General features: G+C 40.9%; 1 protein-coding gene across 3 annotated transcripts in view; it reads left to right on the top strand.

Annotated features, from left to right (window-relative positions):
• mtmr14 (myotubularin related protein 14) overlaps positions 1–18,662 on the top strand; it is a 100,305-nt gene extending 81,643 nt beyond the window's left edge. For 2 of the 3 annotated variants that reach the window (XM_028447073.1, XM_028447072.1), the window contains 2 exons: positions 11,319–11,525; positions 18,426–18,662. In XM_028447073.1, the coding sequence (XP_028302874.1) occupies positions 11,319–11,525; positions 18,426–18,606 (388 nt within the window). In that variant the 3' untranslated portion in view covers positions 18,607–18,662. Of the gene's footprint in view, positions 1–3,483; positions 4,097–11,318; positions 11,526–18,425 lie in introns of those variants that run through there. The other variant, XM_028447074.1, reaches the window with a different exon arrangement.
• Positions 18,663–19,189: the final 527 nt, after the last annotated feature.

Here is a 19,189-nt window from a genome sequence, read left to right as displayed (position 1 = left end):
AACAGTAAATATGCAACGTGTTGACTTGTATATTAAATAAACACATGTGCTTCATATACACATTTATGTTTTTATTTAGGCTGTTTTATAATTTAGGAATTAGGGCTGGGCGATATATTGAGATTCAAGATTAATCAAGTTTTCTATTTTTTTTAAAAACTATAATATTTCATATATCATATGAAACAAAATACTAGTTTTAGGAGTCGCTGCTTTTACTTCTCAGAACAGCATGTGAAGCTCAGTTAGATGGATTTCTGACTGCACATATTGTGCAGCTGTTTGTTAATAAATGACCCTGTGTGGTATTTAGCATCAACAAATTTAACCCAGAATTGTCTTTCTGGTCAGACTTTATTTAATAAAATTAACTAGATTTATATCGTATATCACCATTTTGAGAAAATATATTGAGATATGAGTTTTGGTCCATATCGCCCAGCTCTAGTAGGAATGTTCACAGCATTTTAATGTTAATAAAGATAGACCTACCAGACTCTAATCACATAATTTTATTTAGTAAGTGATTGACAAGTGGGTATTTTAGAATTCTTGCACACCTATCTTAAAATATAAGGAATACTGGAGCTTGGTTGGGCGGGTGGGACGGCTCGTAGCGGGCGCCAGAAAATTTCCCTTATTTTTAAATCCAAAACTTGACAGGTATGCCTCTTTTCCTTGTTTCCAAAGACAATCACCTCCATCTTGTCATTATTTAGTTGACGAAAGTTTTCACTCATCCAGCAGTTTACTTTTTCTAAGCAGTCACATAACACCTCTATGGGACCATAGTCATCTGGGTTCAGTGATATAGTTGTGTGTCATCTGTGTAGCTCTGATAATCAACCTTACGGTTCTGTAAAATTTGTCCGAGAGGAAGCATATAAAGGTTAAACAGAAGGGGTCCAAGAACAGAGCCCTGAGGAACCCCACAGGACATTGATAATCTGTCAAATTCAAAGTTTCCAATGCTTACAAAATAACTTCGCTCCTCCAAGTAGGACCTAAACCATTGCATTACTTTTCCATTTAGTACAACGGATGTTTGTAATCTGTGCAACAAAATTGTATGGTCGACAGCAGGGGTGGCCAATCCTGGTCCTCAAGAGCCACTATCCAGCATGTTTTAGATGTTTCCCTCTTCCAACACACCTGATTCAAATGATTAACTCATCATCAAGCTCTGCAGAAGCCTGATAACAATCCTGGTCATTTCAATCAAGTGTGTTGGAAGAGGGAAACGTCTAAAAAATGCTGGATCTTGAGGAACAGGATTGGCCACCCCTGGTCTACAGTGTTAAATGCAGCACTTACAGAAGATCCAATAGAAAGAGAACAGATACTTTTCCTGAATCAGTGGTCACCCTTATGTCATTGATCACTTTAATAAGAGCACAAGCCTGACTGAAATGTATCAAATATTTTGTTGAATGTTAAGGATTGACTCAGTTGGTTGAAGACCAATGATCTTGGCTATGAATGGAAGGTTGCTGATTGGTCTATAGTTAGCCAGTATAGAGGCATCCAGTGTAGTCTTTTTTTTTCCCAAATTATTTTTATTACTTTTTTCCAACAGTTTTATACAAATCATTTACATGTATACATTGAATGTAAACTGAGAAGAAAAGAAAAAGAAAAGAAAAACAAAGACAAAAAAAAATAATCCTGCACACACTTGAAGCCTTAAGTACAAAATAAATAACTAGGTCAAATTAAGTATTAGGAGGTCTGTCTAAATTTACATATCATCATAATAATTAATAAAGGGTTGCCAGATTGAGTAAAATATTTGTTCTTTTTTCCTTAAAGAATATTTAATTTTCTCCAATTGTAAATATTGCAATACAGCTCTGAGAAGGTGTTGATGAGTAGGAGGGATTTTATTTTTCCAGTTTAGCAAAATTAGACGTCTGGCTAGCAACATCACAAAACATAATACATTACTTTGCAAACTGTTCAAACGTGTATCTGTAGGTACAACACCAAATAATGACATTACTGGATCGGCTGGAAGTTTAACATTGAAAATGACTGACAAAGTCTCAATTATTTTGTACCAGTAGAAGGTGATGTATGGACAGTTCCAAAATGTGTGAGACAATGAAGCAGGGGCATAGCCACAACGTTCACAAGAAGCATCCACTTCCGGAAACATCCTGGACAGTCTTTGTTTGGAGAAGTGCAATCGATTTTTAGGATTTTTAACTGCAGAGACCGTGTTTGATACAAACTGAAGAAGAGTAGATCTGTTTTTGAGCTTCAGTCTTTTGGTCGTCTGTGACATTTATTCCCAAGTCTTCATTCCAGGCAGCTTTTATATTGTCAAGTGTAGTTATACAATCTATCTGTGAAAGGTTATTATATATTTTAGAAATGGATCCTTTTTTAAGTGGGTTATTCAGTAATACATTGTTCATAGGACAAGCTTCAGGTTGATTGGGAAAAGAGGAAAATGTTGTCTTAGTAAAATTACGTATTTGTAAATATTTTTAAAAAGTTTTTGTTATCAATATTAAATTTATGTTTTAATTGTTCAAATGTTGGAAATAATTTATCAATGAAAAGGTCTATAATTGCATGCACTCATTTGAGGTACCATCATTGAAATGTTTGACCTGAAAACAACTTATGTGCTTGATTACCAGTTATTGGTGTAAGGACTGAACATTGATTCCACTGAAAGTGTCTTCTGAACTGAGACCAGATTTTTAATGAATGAGACACAACTGGATTTTGACTCTTAAATTTAGAAAGGTCGGAGGTATAGTATATCAATGATCTCAATGTATTAGGGGAGAAAGCTTGATTTTCCATCTGTTCCCATTTAGGTTTGAGAGATCCATTCCAAAATGACATACATCGAATATTGCAGGACCAATAATACAGCCGGAAGTTGGGCAATCCATTCCTCCTATGGGTTTGGGTCTTTGTAAAAACTATTTTTTTAATTCTAGTCTTTCTAGTCCAAATAAAGGACATAATTAAAGAGTTTATTTTGGTAAAAAAGTTCTTATTAATCAAAATTGGAACACACTGAAATAAAAATAAATATTTTGGCAGAACATTCATTCTGATGATATTAATTCGACCAGCGAGAGAGATCGGGAGATTTTTATTTTATTTTTATTTATTCAGTTCATTTCTGACATGGTTGCAATCACAGAAATTCACTTTGACATTCAGAGCAGAAATCACATCGTCACCGTTTATTTTATTTTTTTGCATGCCGGAAAGGGCGACGGAAAAAAGCAGTTTGCTTATCTAAATCCATCCCCTGCTTTGAACACAGAAAATTTTACATCAAAGCTCGTTTCTTTCCTGGTCATTTCCAACATTCTTATCTTCTTCATACCACAATTTCATCTTTTCATTTATGTTTTTTTTTTTTTTTTCTCCCTTTTTTGTGTTGAATGTGTTCTCATCTGCAGTCATTGTTCCTGTTATTACTCCTCCTCACTCTCGTTGTTATCCGTATCCCCTCAGGCTTTCTTTTCCAGACGTTGTTTACATTCCTCCAGCTCTCCAAACGAAAAGTTCTTCTTCTTTCGAAGTACCTTGATATCCTCGGAAAGCCGCCTCAGCATACGACACATCAGAAAGGCACATACCCCTATCATTAGCAGGCCAAAGATCATGACCCCTAACAGATAGATGTCCTCCACATCTTCCACTGACAGCAGAGAGAGACAGAGCATCTGGCTTCTTCCCTTCCATGACATATCCACTTGGGTATGTGTCTTTCGGACACGCTGGTTCGTGCTGTGGTGATCGTCTCTTCGTGAAGATTGAGTCGATGGCGCTCAATGACCAGTTGATGAGTTCCATGTCATCGCTGTGTTGATCTTGTATGTGTGTGGGAATATCCTCTGTGTCTTCTCTTTAAATCTTGTCAGATTTTCGGATTGTTTTGTCCCTGCATCAAGGTTATTCCAGTGGTTGATAGCTCTATACACAGTACTGTGTTTCCCAATGTTGGATTTAACCCTGTCTAGTCTAAACACATTATTATGTCTGAAGTCATAGGCATTTTGTTTGTATGTGAAACGTTTTTGTATCTGATGTGGTAGTTTTTTAAATGAAGCCCAAAATGCATGTATTTGTGTGTTGTAGTGTATTATTTCTTGCAGTTTTAGGTATTTTGCCTTTTCAAATAATTAGTTTGTGTGTGCGTTGTGTGGTGTGGTAAAATTCTTATAAAATTCTTATAGCTTTTTTTTGTAGTTTAAATAATGGTTCAAGATACGTTTTGTAGTTATTTCCCCATATTTCGGAGCAGTAATTTAAATGCGTTGCTATGAGTGAAGAATAGATTGTTCTAAGTGATTTGGTATGTAGGATTTGTTGAAGCTTCCATAGGATGTAACTGCTTTTGGCAACTTTGTTTTTAACTATTTGTATATGTTTTTTCCAAGTCAGCTTCTCGTCCATCCTGCACAGAGCATCTGAAACACGTCTGTTCTCTTCCAAGACTCAGGAAAGACTGATTAGACCACTTCTCGATCTGTAGCTCCGTTTGTTTGTAAAGATTTACAAAGTTTTTGCTGAAGAGGCCAGACATTTCCTGCATGATGTTTATTCCGAGATATCTGAAACAGCCTGAAACAGTGAAGGAAAAAGGGATGAGCATGTGTATTTGAATTTTTGCTTTAGAGCTAATTGAAAACAGTATGCTTTTTGACTGATTAATTTTATATCCCGATACTTTACTGAAATCTGATAGCATGGTCATAATTTTTGGTAGAGACAAAGTTGGATCTGAAAAGTATAAAAGCAGATCGTCTGCATACAAGGATACTTTATGTTCTGTACCCTCTCTTACAATCCCCTTGTAATTGCCCGCAGAGCGCAGCAAAATAGCAAGAGGTTCTATGACCAACGCAAACAACAAGGACAACCCTGTCGTGTTGAACGGTGGAGAGGGAAAGAGCAAGAATCCATATTATTTGTGTGAACACACGCTTTAGGCTGAGCGTAAAGTAAGTGAATTAAAGAAGTATAGTAGGGACCAAATCCGAACCTCGGCAGGACCGAGAAGAGAAAATCCCACTCGACCATGTCGAAGGCCTTCTCGGCATCTAGTGAGAGCAATATTTCCGTTACTTCCTTATTTGGGTTTTGAGTGTAGATAATATTGAACAGTCGTCTGATGTTATAAAACAACTGCCTGTCTTTAACAAATCCTGTTTGGTCTGGTGACACAACAGTTGGAAGGACCTTTTCCAAATGCATGGCGAAGATCTTTGCCAATATTTTGTGGTCTACATTCAAGAGACTTATGGGTCTATATGAACCTGGTTCTAGTGGATCCTTGCCAGATTTATGAATCAAAGAAATGCATGCATCGCATAGTGTAGGAGGTAGAGAATCTATAGCCAGTGCTTCATTATAAACACTTAAAAGAAGTGGTGATATTTGGTCTATAAAATTCAACACTGTAACCGTCAGGTCCAGGGCATTTAGAGTTTTCCATACACTATATGGCTTGTTTTATTTCTAAGTTTGATATACTTTGTTCTAATATCTTTTTGTTTTCCAAACTTATAGTAGGTATTTGAAGGTTATCAAAAAAATGTTCTATTAAGTTTGGATCATTATTCAATTCTGAAGAATACAATTTCGTATAGAAGTTCTTGAAAGTATCATTTATTATTTTAGGATTTGCTTTTGTCTGACCAGTATCTATTCGTATCTCTGTTATTAACCTTGACGCTGCTTCTTCTTTAATTTGCTGGGCTAATAGTTTACCTGTTTTTCCCCATATTCATAATTTTTGTACCTTAATTGTGTCAAGGATTTAATGGTTTCTGCTGTATATAGTAAATTGAGTTCAGTTTGCACTGACCGCTTTCTTTTACATAGATCAGGTGTAGGAGAGTTAGCATAATAGCATATTCTGCAATTATTTTATCATCTGATAGAATTGCATTATTAAACCTCCATTTTTTGGTTATCGGGCCATATTCCATCTCTATTTGGAATGACACCGAACTATGGTCAGATAACACAATTGCTTTGTAATCACAATATTTAATGTTTTAAATATGTATAATCGATTAAAAAGAAATCTATTCTAGAAAACGAATGATGAACCGGAGAGAAGGGTTAAAATCCCCTCCAATTATTAATTATTATTAATTATTAATTATTAATGCTGTACAGAAAGAACTAAAAAAAAAGTCACTTCATCAACATTGGGGGCGTATACACTAGCTAGAGTAACTGATTTGTTGTGCAATTTTCCTGTAACAATAACATATCTTCCTCGAGCATCAGATATTACTTTTGAACAATTCCTTAATTGTTTGTCCAATGGATTGTCCAATCCATTTAGTTCGCAACCATTTATGATCTCTTTTCAGTGTGTTTCTTGTAAAAACCCAATATCCATGTCTAATTTTTTAAGGTGAGTCAATATATTCCCTCGTTTAACAGGTTCATTGAGTCCTTTACAATTCCAGGAGATAATATTGACCAAATTTTTATGCCCAGATAAATGCAAAATATTATTTTTAGCCATAACTGTTTATTCGGGAAAAATGAAAAATTACTCAGTTTTGTTTTTTTGGACGGCCTCCAATAAAGGTAGAAATCATATTAAATAGTAGTGCAGGTGAAAACACAGAACAAACAAAAATGTAAACCAAAATCTCTAAATACACCAAGCCCTGCCCCCTCCCTGAACTAGCTACTCTGTCAAAACTTATACAGAGAGAATGCATGTTCCCAAAACAAAGGTTATTTATGCACTCAGAGAGGTGTGTTAACGTTTGACTTACCACTAAGCTCCTTTTCTTTTTTTTTTTCCTTTTCAGACCTTCTTAACATTACTTGGCCAATATCTATCAAATCAAAACAGTTCCTTAAATTTAAAGCAAATAAATAAAAAAAAATCTTAGAAAAAACAAAACAAAAGCGTGTTGTAATTATATACATGAATGTATTTGTAAAAAATTATATAATTAAATAAATGAATAACATTGTGTACAAATATACATGTATATACCTCCATACACACCCATATGCTTATAAACATATTTATGTATACCTGTGTGCCAACATATGCACATACATTCATAGTGGGGAAATGTAGGAACAAGTAAATAATAAAAAAAAAAAATAATAATAATATAATAAATAAAAAGTAAAAATATTCACATTCTTTGGGTACCTGGTTCAGTCCGTTACACAGTTCTTGTAGGCCACAGTATTACCACAAGTGTCAAAATTAGTGCTCTTTTGTTGCTCCTCCAGTGAAGGTACCTTGTTGTTGTCAATAAACCTCTCCACTTCCCGTGGGTCGATGAATGTTTTTTTGGAGACGTCGACTGCAATCTCCAATTTGGCAGGAAAAAACATTCTGCATTGGATTTTAGTTTTCACTTGATTGAAGGCTGCTCGTTGTCGTCCTACATCTGGGCTCATATCTGGGAAGTAGTGTACCTGTGCTCCTTCAAAGAACAGCTTGCCTTTAGTCCGAGACAGCGACATGATCTTTTCTTCATCCGAATAGTAGTGGAGGTGGGCGATCATAGGTCGGGGTCGTTCACCACTATGTGGTTTTGGGGCAAGGCTCCTGTGGGCACGATCAACCAGGATGGGACGGTCATAGTTTTCTTCACCAAGCATTGTGGACAGAAACTTAGTCACAAACGTGGATGGGTTCTGCTTTTCGGATCCCTCTGGAATATTTAATATCCTGATGTTTTGACGGCGGCTCCTATTCTCCAAATCGATGCATTTGTCTTGAAGTTTCTTATGATCAGCAGACAGAGATTGGTAGGAATTCTCCAGAGCTGTAAGTCTGTCAGAAGTGTCACTGAGGGACTGCTCCATGCTCGTCTGTGTGTCAGCCGCTTCCGCCTGCATTGAAGATAGTCTCTCAACTTTTTCCTTTAGCTCATCACGGATAGTTTTCATCTCTGCATTAGTTGTCTCCTGTAAGGATGATATCTCGACGCGTATTTCTTTGCCGAGACCCTCCATCTCTGTTTTAAGAAATGATCGCATGGTGTCTCTGTACGAGTTGAATTCTGATCTCAGCTCGGCACGCAAAATGCCGAGTGATATTGGGCTTTCTTCTGTTAGCCCGTAGTGCCGCTAGCTTTAGCACCTTCACTTTTTTCTGCGGTGGTGGCGTGAGATTCAACCTCCAGAATTGTCTGCGTGTATTGCCTGCCCCTCCTTTGAGACATTCTGATCTCACTGATGTTGTGGCTCGATTTATTTGAAGTTGGCTGGTCCGGAAAGTAAACTTTTAATCAATTTTACACGGAGCTGGTCCCTTACTCTGCTTACGCCATGAGACCGGAAGCGGGACCAGTGTACTCTTTTTTAACAGAGGTTTCACAGCAGCTACTTTCAGGGATTTTGGTACCGTGCCTGATTGGAATGAGCAGTTCATTATCTGACACAAATCACTGACAATTGACTTCACAAGTTTTATTTTAATTTTTTTACCTTGTCTGCACATGCTGTCAAAGGCCAACACTACAAGCAAACAATGCATGTTTTGTTATTGCAATTAAATAAATTAATTTATTTTAGTGCATAATTGATCATCACCAGCCCTCCCTAAGGAAGGGTAAGAAATACTCGCAGGGCAACGCCCAAGCAGGGGCCACACCATGCAAGACCCCCCGCCAGGACAGGCCCAGCCACAACAGTTTTAAAGAAGTTTAAGGGTATTGTGTCAAGGCCTTGTAATCAGAGGGTTCCCGGTTCAAACCTCACCTGGGCCATCACTGTGGGATGTTGAGCAAGTCCCCTAACTGCTCCCCAGGCGCCGCAAAATGGCTGCCGTCTGCTCCCCAGGAATGTGTTAAAATTTCAATATATGTGTAACAATATATACATGACCAATAAAGGCTTAAAGCCCAATTTAATTGCAATTTAACACGTTGATGGATTCAGCTGCTGAATTGTTGCTTCTATTGTTTTTGGGTTCACTGTAATGAACATGACTCATCCCTCAGTGGTTGAAGCTGTCCAATCATTATAATAAATATAAATATACAGCAAATTAATTTCCAGTTGATAGTAAATTAGGAGCTATCTGATCTGGGAGTTGTAAGCTTTTCAATTACAGAACACAATGTGCGAGAGTTGTTAACATTTTTAGCAAGTATTGCTGCCTCGCTTTGAACAAGCCATCATTGATTTTACACAGACTTATTTTGTACAGTTCTAGATGAATTTGGAGTTTTATTGATCTCCATTTACACTCAGCTCTTCTACAATCAGATTTCAAATTCTGCATTATCTCAGTCCTCCTACAAGTTGTTTTCTGTGTATTTGCTTTTCTCTTAGTTTTGATTGGAACCACCACATCTATGACATTACAGACTTGGTGGTTGGTGTCATCGCTATAGCTTCCATAAACTGTGCACATGTTGTCGTTTATGTATCTTTTCTTTAAACACAGAAGTAGGAGGGACAGTCTCTAAGTAAAAAAAGATACAGAAATGATCAGATAGAGCTGAGTCTCTTACATCGACAGCAGCGATATCAACACCTTTAGAGATAATCAGATCCAAAGTGTGACCTTGAGTGTATGTCATACCAGTCACATGTTGTATAAGACCAAGTGTCCATTTAAGCATCCATGACGATGTTTGTGCAATAACCGTTTCTGCGAACCCAAGCGCCACCCCGGGCCTGAAGATGCAGCCAGGCTGGCAGAAACAATGGTAGCCACCCCCCACAGCAGAGCAGACGCCCCAGAGATCTAAGGCCGAAAGGTAGCCACCACCCCTCACACACACACACCCGAGAAAGCCCCAAGAAGCCGAGGATCCACTGCACGCCGCCACTGACCCAAGGCCCCCCGCCAACGCCCACCCCCCCAATCCGACCCAAGCCCCAGCACCCAACCCCCCAAGGGGAGGGCCCAGAGAGCTCCCCGCCTGAGATCCCAGCGGAGGAGCAAAGGCACAGACACAGACGTGGAGAAACACAGACGTCTTCCTCCATCTTGCGCGTGCATGTGGTCTTGGTCTACTAAACTTCAATAAACCTCATTGAAATTATACTACTCTTGTCATCTGTCCTTGAAACTGTTCAATTAAAATAATCGGGAAGAATGGAGAGAAAACCTTACACACACCAACAGTCTTCAGATCTTGAAGGTTCTGTGGGCCTCTTCTAGACTTTGATCTTTAGTTCTTTCCATAGATTTTTAATTGGAATAGTCAGGTGATTGACTGGGCCAGTCTAGCAGCTGTAACTTCTTTATCTGAAACCAATTGAGAGTTTCCTTGGCTGTGTGTTTGGAATCATTGTCTTTCTGAAATGTCCATCCACATTTCATCTTTATCATCCTCGTAGATGGCAACAGATTCTTATCAAGAATATCTCATTACATTTTTCCATTCATCCTTTCTTTCAATTGTAAGAAGTTTGCCAGTACCGTGTGCTGTAAAACAGCCCCACACCATGATGTTCCCACCTCCAAATTCTACTGTTGGTATGGAGTTTTTGAGGTGATGTAGTGTCACTTGTTCTCCAAACGTGGTGTACTATGGCATCCAAAGAGTTATATTTTGGCCTTATCTGACCACAGTATATTCTCCAAGTATTTCACAGGCTTGTCCAAATGTGCAGGAATCTTTAAACGAGCTTCAACATGCTTTCCTTCAGCAATGGAGTCTTCCGTGGTGAGCGTGCATACAGGCCATGGTGGTTAAGTGCATTTATTGTGTCCTTTGAAACAATTACATCTGTTGTTTCCATGTATTTCTGAAGCTCTCCACAATTGATCCTTGGCTCTTGGACAACTCTTACAATAATTATTTTCACTCCTCTGTCAAAAATCTTGTGAGGAGGAGAAGCATATGCATGTGTGACCTACATACAGTTTGTTATTAACATCTAAGAAAAAATTCATGTCAATAGCACCTATAGAAATATATTTACTGAGAAAAAATATAAGGTGTTCAGTGTTTACCTAGTGTATCTACTCAATATCGCTCTATTCACAGATAATAATAATCCAACCTACTCACTACAAATTGCAGAGTCCACAAGTGCTATTTTTATAGGAGGGGCTGGGCTAACAGTGATGTAAAAATCCACCAAAACGTCACAAACTACCATTCTAAGTCAATAGCAAAATTTTATAGCAATAGCTAGGTTTCAACATATAGATAGCAGTCACAAAAAATACGCTAAATTCGACTAAAATGTCAAGAGTCAGGCTAGGATCAATCGACAACACTTATTCAAACCCAAATACATTTGTTTTCAGCAAAAAAAAATGGTTTTGGGGTTTAGTTACTCTTTAAAGTTGTTTTTAATCCCCCACTTAATTCTGTCTCTCACAGGTTAGCAGCTGACTACACAAAGTCAGGGTCCTCCCTCTCCACGGAATATGGCAGTTGGCAGATAGTCTCTGGTTGTGGCAGCATCCATGACCCCACCCAGTTCCATCCACCTTTAGCTTCCACCCTCTCCACCTCGTCTGCTGGAACAGCGGCATATGACTCCCCTTTGCCCTTTAGTTTTCAGGATGAAGGCCCAAATGGAGCAATGTAAGTTTCAGTTATTGCTCATCTGTTAAACTTTCAGGGGAAACTCACATTAACCATACGTAACACTAGTCTTGGTGTCCATCCCTTGAAACAAAAAGCTGTGATTTATGAGGTTTTTTTTAGTCATCTATCTAGTAATTCAGGACCACCTGCATATGCGCGTGCGTGTTTGTGTTTGCATGTGTGTGTGTGTGTTGAGTGAATTTCTCCCCGACGTTGTGCATTTTTTGTATAATTATTGTCTTTTGTTGCCATTTTGGTGTGATTCTGGAATCATTTTGTGAATTTTTGTGTCTTTTGTAATGTAGTTTTGTGCATTTTTGTTTGTCATTTTGTGTATTTTTTGTATAAATATTTAGTTTTGAGTATTTTGAATCATTTTAATATTTTTGTTGTTGTGTGTGTGTGTGTGTGTGTGTGTGTGTGTGTGTGTGTGTGTGTGTGTGTGTGTGTGTGTGTGTGTGTGTGTGTGTGTGTGTGTGTGTGTGTGTGTGTGTGTGTGTGTGTGTGTGTGTGTGTGTGTGCGTGCGTGCGTGCGTGGCTCACACACACAGGAGCACATGCATGCACGCACATCAGTGACTCACATCAGGCCCAATCAGTGAGACTTGAGAGCTTTGCTAGTATATCAGCGCGGCTGCTCAGACACCCCTTCCCCCTCTCCGGTCTAAACTATCTTCCTCTCTCTCACTCGTGTTTGCAGTCCGTGTCTGCTTGGCTGTGTGCGCAGCGATTGGCTCTGGTCGCACACGTGACTCTTGCTCGGGTGAGGAGCCTGTGCAGTGAAATAGATATAGATGGTGCGCTAGCACCCCCTCACACACTGAGGTCAAAGGCTGAATAGGTTTCCCTTCTGGGCCGTCCAGAAGTGAAATAAAATTAAAATAAACATTTTGAAATGACCAAATTACTCCAAAGTAACGGATGCATACACTTGGGGTATTTGGAAGGCGTTGACAGGTCGAACTCACATCGTGTCGAGGAGATATTTGCTCCACACACAAACACACACACGCACGCTCACACACACACAGACCTTTCTTGCTTTTATTAGTAGATAGATAGATGTTCATTGTTAACACTTTGGAGGAAGCAAAAGTCACACAAGTTTGTTCCCACTGTAATCCGACGCTCTTCAGCGAGAAGGTGCCACAGCATCTGTTCGCTAGCCTTTGATACAGTACATATGTAAAAAAAAAAGTTTCAGGAATTTTGTGACTGTCTTTGTCTTAGGCCCTGTTTACACAAGAACATTTTCTAGTGAAAACAAAAGTTTTGTTTTGGCTCTGCATTTACACGGCAACTGTGTTTTGGTGCTTAAAAAGGAACATTTTAAAAACTCCCGAGAGTGGAAGTTTTTGACAACACATCCCTCTCAGTGTCCGTGTAAACAGGGAAATGACACTTTCTGAATCACGGGCATGTTCACTGAGGCTGCAGTCCCTCAGAGGCAAGCTTTAATTGGACCTACAAAGTTTAACCTGACCCGGCCCACAGCCATCAGAATAAGCCCAAACCCTAATAAAGCCGATATCTCTTTAAGCCATTGCTACCTGACACTATTCACATCAGTGATGTGAGTTTATTTAATAACTCAGCTTTATTTTATAGCCACGTGTTGTGCATACAACTGCAAACAAGACAAGCAACTTCATGTATCTTACATGCTACGTACCGGTTTAATGCTGCAACACACACAACTCAGCAACCTGCTCTTTATATATGTGACACACAGCAACACAACGAGTCAAGAACGAGTTATTTATGCATTTAGTTATTTTTTAATTGTCATTTATTATTGAGCTGTAATCAGACCTACAAAGTTAGACCTGACCCGGCCCATAGTCATCAGAATACGTCCCGAACCCAAATAAAGCCGATCTGTCTTTAATCCTGAAGCCATTGCTACCTGACACTATTGGCATCTATGTGCAGCGTGCACATGTAGGTGAGTTTCTTTATTTAATAGCCACTCATTTAGCATACAACTGTAAATATAACAAGCACCTTTGTGTGATGCTACAGAGGTTTACTGCTCAGCAACCTGCTTCTTGTGTTCGGCGGAAGTGTCTGCGTATAAATCATACCATCAACCATTGACCTGGCATATATACTACATTGTTTTCTACGCTTATTGCTGTCTCATGTAAACGTTTTGAAAACCCTGCCAAAATTTTTGGAAAAGAAAAAAACAGAAATAGAAGCCAAACGTCTTGTAAACATGGCAAATGGCAGATTACAAAGTTTCTGCAGTTCTCTTACAAGAGGTGTGCTGTGGTATCCGTGACACAGGACACCGACTGTATTTGCTACACTTGTGTTTCTGACAAATGCTTCTTTCCTCACTTCAAACTAACACTAACAAATCATACTAACATTAGCTCAAACCTCTCAGAGGTTTTTACATTGTAGTGTTCTTCTTAATAAAAGACAGTTAAATGTTACCAAACAACATGCCTAGCGTAGCTACTGCACATATTGTTCACAAAACTAATCATCAATCCTACAACATAGCAGTGTATTACAGCTTTGTTGACACATATAATATAGTAAATGAATTTTCCATAGAGCAGCTGTAAGATAAAGCCCTTCGTAAACAAATCATTGTGCAGTAGCTGCAGCTTCATCCTCTGCTCTCCAACAGGCTGCACTCGGTGTCACTCTAACAAACTTCACGAACACGTACGTGCACCTCAACTGGCTTGGCTCATTAAAGCTCTTACCTGGGCATGGCTTCATCACTGAGGGCAGGCATTAACTTTTCTGTGAAGCTGTTTCGTGATGACGCTCATACCAAGGCTGCAGCGTCTGTAACAGGTAGTGAAGCATGGGCTTCTCCTGTTCTGTTCATAAAATCCAAAATGTGTCAAGATATCCGCTTTTAAGATACTTGGCTTTTTTTTATAATCACACGAACACAAAATAAGGCTGCAACATTACAACGCTATAATCAATTATGTTTCGTCCCTGCATCGATGCAGAATCGTCCACCTTCTGCACCTTTCACAATGCATTGAAAAAACATTTTTTTTCAATACTCCCGGTGGACGTAGCCCATTCTCCAAGCGTTTTGCCACTAATCACGCATCGTGATGCACAAATATTCATCTCCATTGCCAAGGTAAATGCCAGGGGAGAAATAATGCAGGCTGCTGCTATTCACAACCTACATGTCCCCCCTCGGTAACGTCATCAGCAAAAATGGGATATCCTACCACTATTATGCCAATGACATGCAACTTAATATCCGTACTGCCCCAAGTCCATCTGCAACGCTGGCAAAAGTCATGGCATGCCTTGAGGAGATAAAGGCATAGATGCACTTAAATTTCCTCCAACTCAACAGCACCAAAACTGAGGCAATACTTGTTGGCACATCTCATCAGACTCACCCCTCATCCATATTACAGCTCATCTTTGACAATAAGACCCTAAATCTCTCCTCTGCAGTTACAAACCTGGGCATCCGGTTTCACCCTCAGCTAACTTTCTCTCAAGATTTCAATAAAATGTATTTTTTTCATCTCCGAAATATTAACAAACTCTGTCGTTTTTTAATCGTTCTTGAGGCAGATAAACTTGTCCATGCTTTTATTTCCTCAAAGCTGGACTACTGTAACTGACTTTTATTGAGCTTCCTGCCAAAGAGCTGCAAAGGCTTCAACTTCTTCAGAACAGTGCAGCTAGAATACTTGTTCAAGCCAGGAAGTATGACCACATCACACCCATTCTCTTTTCACTGCACTGGCTTACGGTCACTGCCAGGATCCAGTAGTAAATATTGCTACTCATTCACAAATGCATCACGGCAACCCTCCACCCGTACCCTCAGGTCATCCAATAGCCTCCACCTTCCTACCACCAAGCTTCGAACCATGGGGGACAAAGTCTTCTGCTCTATGGTTGAAGAGACAGGGACCAGCGGGTTATGCGACTGTTTGTGTCCTTCATTTGCTCCAGCCATTGCAGGTCTCGATGGTCAGTTTCTAGCCTAAACTCCCTTCCCAGCAAATAATACTTAAATGAGTCGATGGCCCACTTGATGGCTAAGCACTCCAGCTCCACTGCAGAGTACCTGGTTTCACGTTGAAACTACTTTCTACTGGTGTAGGCTACTGGCCTCTGCTCTCCTTCCTCTCCTTGAAGATCATCCAGCCTTGGTAAAGGATAAGCATCAAATTCAAATTTTGCATTTACCTTCCTGAAATCAATTCAAAATCTTTTTTAATTACCATGACTTTTTTTTCTTGCTTTTTTTTACCTGCACATGCTGTCAAAGGTCAACACTACAAGAAGTGCAGTCTTTTTAAGACAGCAATGCATGTTTTGTTATTGCAATAAAATAAATGAATTTATTTCATGGCATAATCGTGACCATCACCAGCCTTCCCTAAGGAAGGGTAAGAAACACTTAATATAAAAAGAGAGGGCAGTGTTACACCTTGGTGAAGGGGTGGGGGGAGGTGGAGGGGAAGGGAGCAGGGAGGAGAGATTCAAGGTAGAAAATGGAAGGGTGGGGAAGAGTTGAATATTGTAAAGTTAGAGTGAGATGTGTCTCCCCAAGGGCCCAGCCAGACCGCCACACCGGTATTCGGCGCATGCAGACCCGAGGCGGTAGAGCCGCAGACCCCGGCCTCACAGGGCACACCCAAGCAGGGGCCACCCCACGCCGCACCCACCGACATGCAAGGGCGCAGCCTGCGCCACCCGCCCCGAAAGACCCCCACCAGGACCTGCCAAGCCAGCTGGCCAAACCCGCCGGACCCCAAGAGCACCCCCCCCGAAACCAGGAAACCCCAAGGGCAAAGCCCCCCCGGGGATAGCCCCCCCAGCCCAGGCCCCACCGCCCACCGGACAGCGCAAGCCACAGGGCAATGCCCCCCACACCAGCGCGACAGGCCGCCCCGGGCCCACACATGCCGAGGACCGGCCTTAAGGCAACCAGGAAACGAGACAAGCACCAAGCCACACCCAAAGGGAAGAGGCACCCCCACACCCCGCCGGGCCGACATGGGCCAGAGAAACCCCACGAAAGAGCCCCCAGCAACACCCCCCCCCCGAGACCCACTGACCCGCCATGCCCAACCGCACCATCTTGATGTATTTGTACTCTACACGGTGGCCCAGCAATCAAAGAGGGGCCGGGCCCCCACCCGACAGGCCTGAATATGTGATGTGATGGCACTTCCCTATTCCCTGTGTGAATCCCCAGCCAGGCACCGCCACCCCACACCAAGTGCTGCCAGCAGAGACCCCCCCCCCCCTCATAGAGGCCATCCCCGATCACCCACGCTCCGACACAAGACACCCCCTGACGTGAGCACAGCCTGGAGGACCCCAAGCCACTAGCCCCACCCTGCCAAAGGCAGCGCGGCGCCGCACCAAACCGCAGCCAGCTCCCGGCAGACGGCAGGAGAAGGCGTCCCGAGATGGCCCTCCCAAAGACCCACCCCCGGGATACCCCGGTCTCAGCACAGGGACCACGGGGCCCGGCGTACCCAGCCAGCAGACCGACCACTCCCGACGCGGATCCGCCAGGGCAAGAACCATAGGCCGTGCCCCCACACACCCACCCAGGGAAGGCCCCTGCATGGGCAAGGCCCCATTGTGCTCCGACCCAACCCGCTCCTTGTGAATATTCAGTCCATTATCCTATAGTAAATCCATTTTGTCCAGCATTTCCCAAAATCTCTCAGCTGGGTTCTCAGGTAATGGGTCCATTTCTCCATTAAGTATATTTCCTCTAGTATATTTGTCTATCACTGTTGGTGGGTCAACTTTCATCCAGTTTTTTGTGATGCTCTTTTTTGCTGCAATTGTCATTATTTTAAAAAGATGAACATCACTTTTGGAGATGACATCTACTGGTACAAGGCCAAGGTAAACAAGAGGGTCCACAGGTATAGTACAACAGAACGTCTTCCATTACTTGTATGACCTCCCTCCAAAAGGATTGTATTTTTGGACATAACCAGAAGAAAACTAGGATTTTAAGGAAATTTCGAAGAAAACACCTACGCAGCAGTGCGCGCAGGTGCGCTGGAGTATGAAAGCTCTAAGGAGAGGAGTGCCAACAGTCCACGCAGAGTCCGCTTTGCGTTTTTTGCGCCCGAGCATGTTTGGGCTTTTAGGTTCAAAAGGTCCAAACCTGCTAAGCTATGTCACAGCGTAGGCTATTCTTAAGTCCCAGACCTGCCTGTGCATTCACACCTCTGTATGCACCTCTGTGCAGTGTCACGGCAAATTTGCGGTTGACCTCATTTGGAGACATGATTTATTGCTCTGGTTGAGTGATGGAGTCCAGGCGAGGCATTGATGATTTTATAAAAAAGGTTTATTATAAAACTAAGTAAAAAAGAGTACAAAGTGGAACAAAAATTGGTGACCGTCCGGCCAGGCGATCCGAAGACAGAGACCCGCTCTCTCTAACAGTTTCACAGCTTAAGCTTTTATACAGATAACATAAGAAGTTCCACCCTGAGGTAAGGAGAAGGGGGGAGTCAGATGCCCAACAGTGGAAATATTTGAGGATGATGAAGACGTGTATATTATGAGGAAGATTGGGCGCCACTCTTATCTATCCTTGATAGTGTGTGCGTTCGTGTATATCTGCATGTGAGTTTGAGTTTTGGCCTTCAGCAGAGACTCTGTGTTGCACTGAGTACAATACGATCTGTACTGTTTAATCTAACATGATTCAGCTGTTCAAAAGTGCAAAGAGTAATGGAGTCATCATGTATTAAAACATGACAAATTGTACACATGAACATACATTTGACGATATGATGATGAATATAAAAATTGCCATAACAGCAGTCTGGAGCAAGAACCTTTGCCTGTGAATAATAACTTTTCCTAACCTTTTTCTCTCTCTCCTATATTGTTCTCTCTTCTCCACAGGCGTCCTTTTCCCTCTGAGCGTCAGGTCCGTCTCGAAGCTGTGCGAGAAATTTTCCTGGCTGCTTACAGCTCCACAATAGGTCTGAAGTCTTCAGCACCTAGCCCCACAGGTGCCATCTCTGGCCTCCTGGAACAGATTGCACGAGGAGTTGGTCTCCGTGGCACGAATGCTATTGTCTGATCCTTTTCAATGTTACAGCACATCTTGACTCCTCTCTAAATAAACTGACAAACATTGCTATTCACTTTTTCTTTTTTATCTTATGAAGGGCTTAATTATATATATTTTTCCCCCAAGTGTAGATTTTATGTGTTTAGAAAGAGAATCTCATTACAGTATTTATAAAAAAAAAAATACAAGTGCGTAAACGAGTGCTCTGTTTATACTGCAGGTAGGGTTTATGTTTTTCTTCTTACTGAAATTATGATGGCATACTTTTGTTTGGGTAATATTCAAGTGTTTTTCATATGTCAAAAAATTGTCTCTATCTATGCTTTCATTAATTACAGAGATTTCATGAGTTGTTGGATTCTCAAAGGAGTCCAGACGACCATCAATTATGTATCTGACTTGGAATCAAAATTAGATGACTGCAATTAACTACCATATTTGCACTGGCATTTATTGGTGCATAAATGGACAAGGCATGCTGTTAGGAACATTAAAATTCCCTCTTGAAGAAATCAGACAAAAGTGGTTAAAAGAAACTGAAAGGCACACCGCAGACTTACTCCTGGCGAGGCCAGGGAGTAAGGGGGGAGTG

This window comes from Gouania willdenowi, chromosome 5, assembly GCF_900634775.1.
Source record: "Gouania willdenowi chromosome 5, fGouWil2.1, whole genome shotgun sequence".
In the NCBI taxonomy this organism is placed as follows: domain Eukaryota; kingdom Metazoa; phylum Chordata; class Actinopteri; order Blenniiformes; family Gobiesocidae; genus Gouania; species Gouania willdenowi.
Note: the sequence above shows the minus strand (reverse complement) of the source record. Positions and strands in the feature narration are given on the sequence as shown.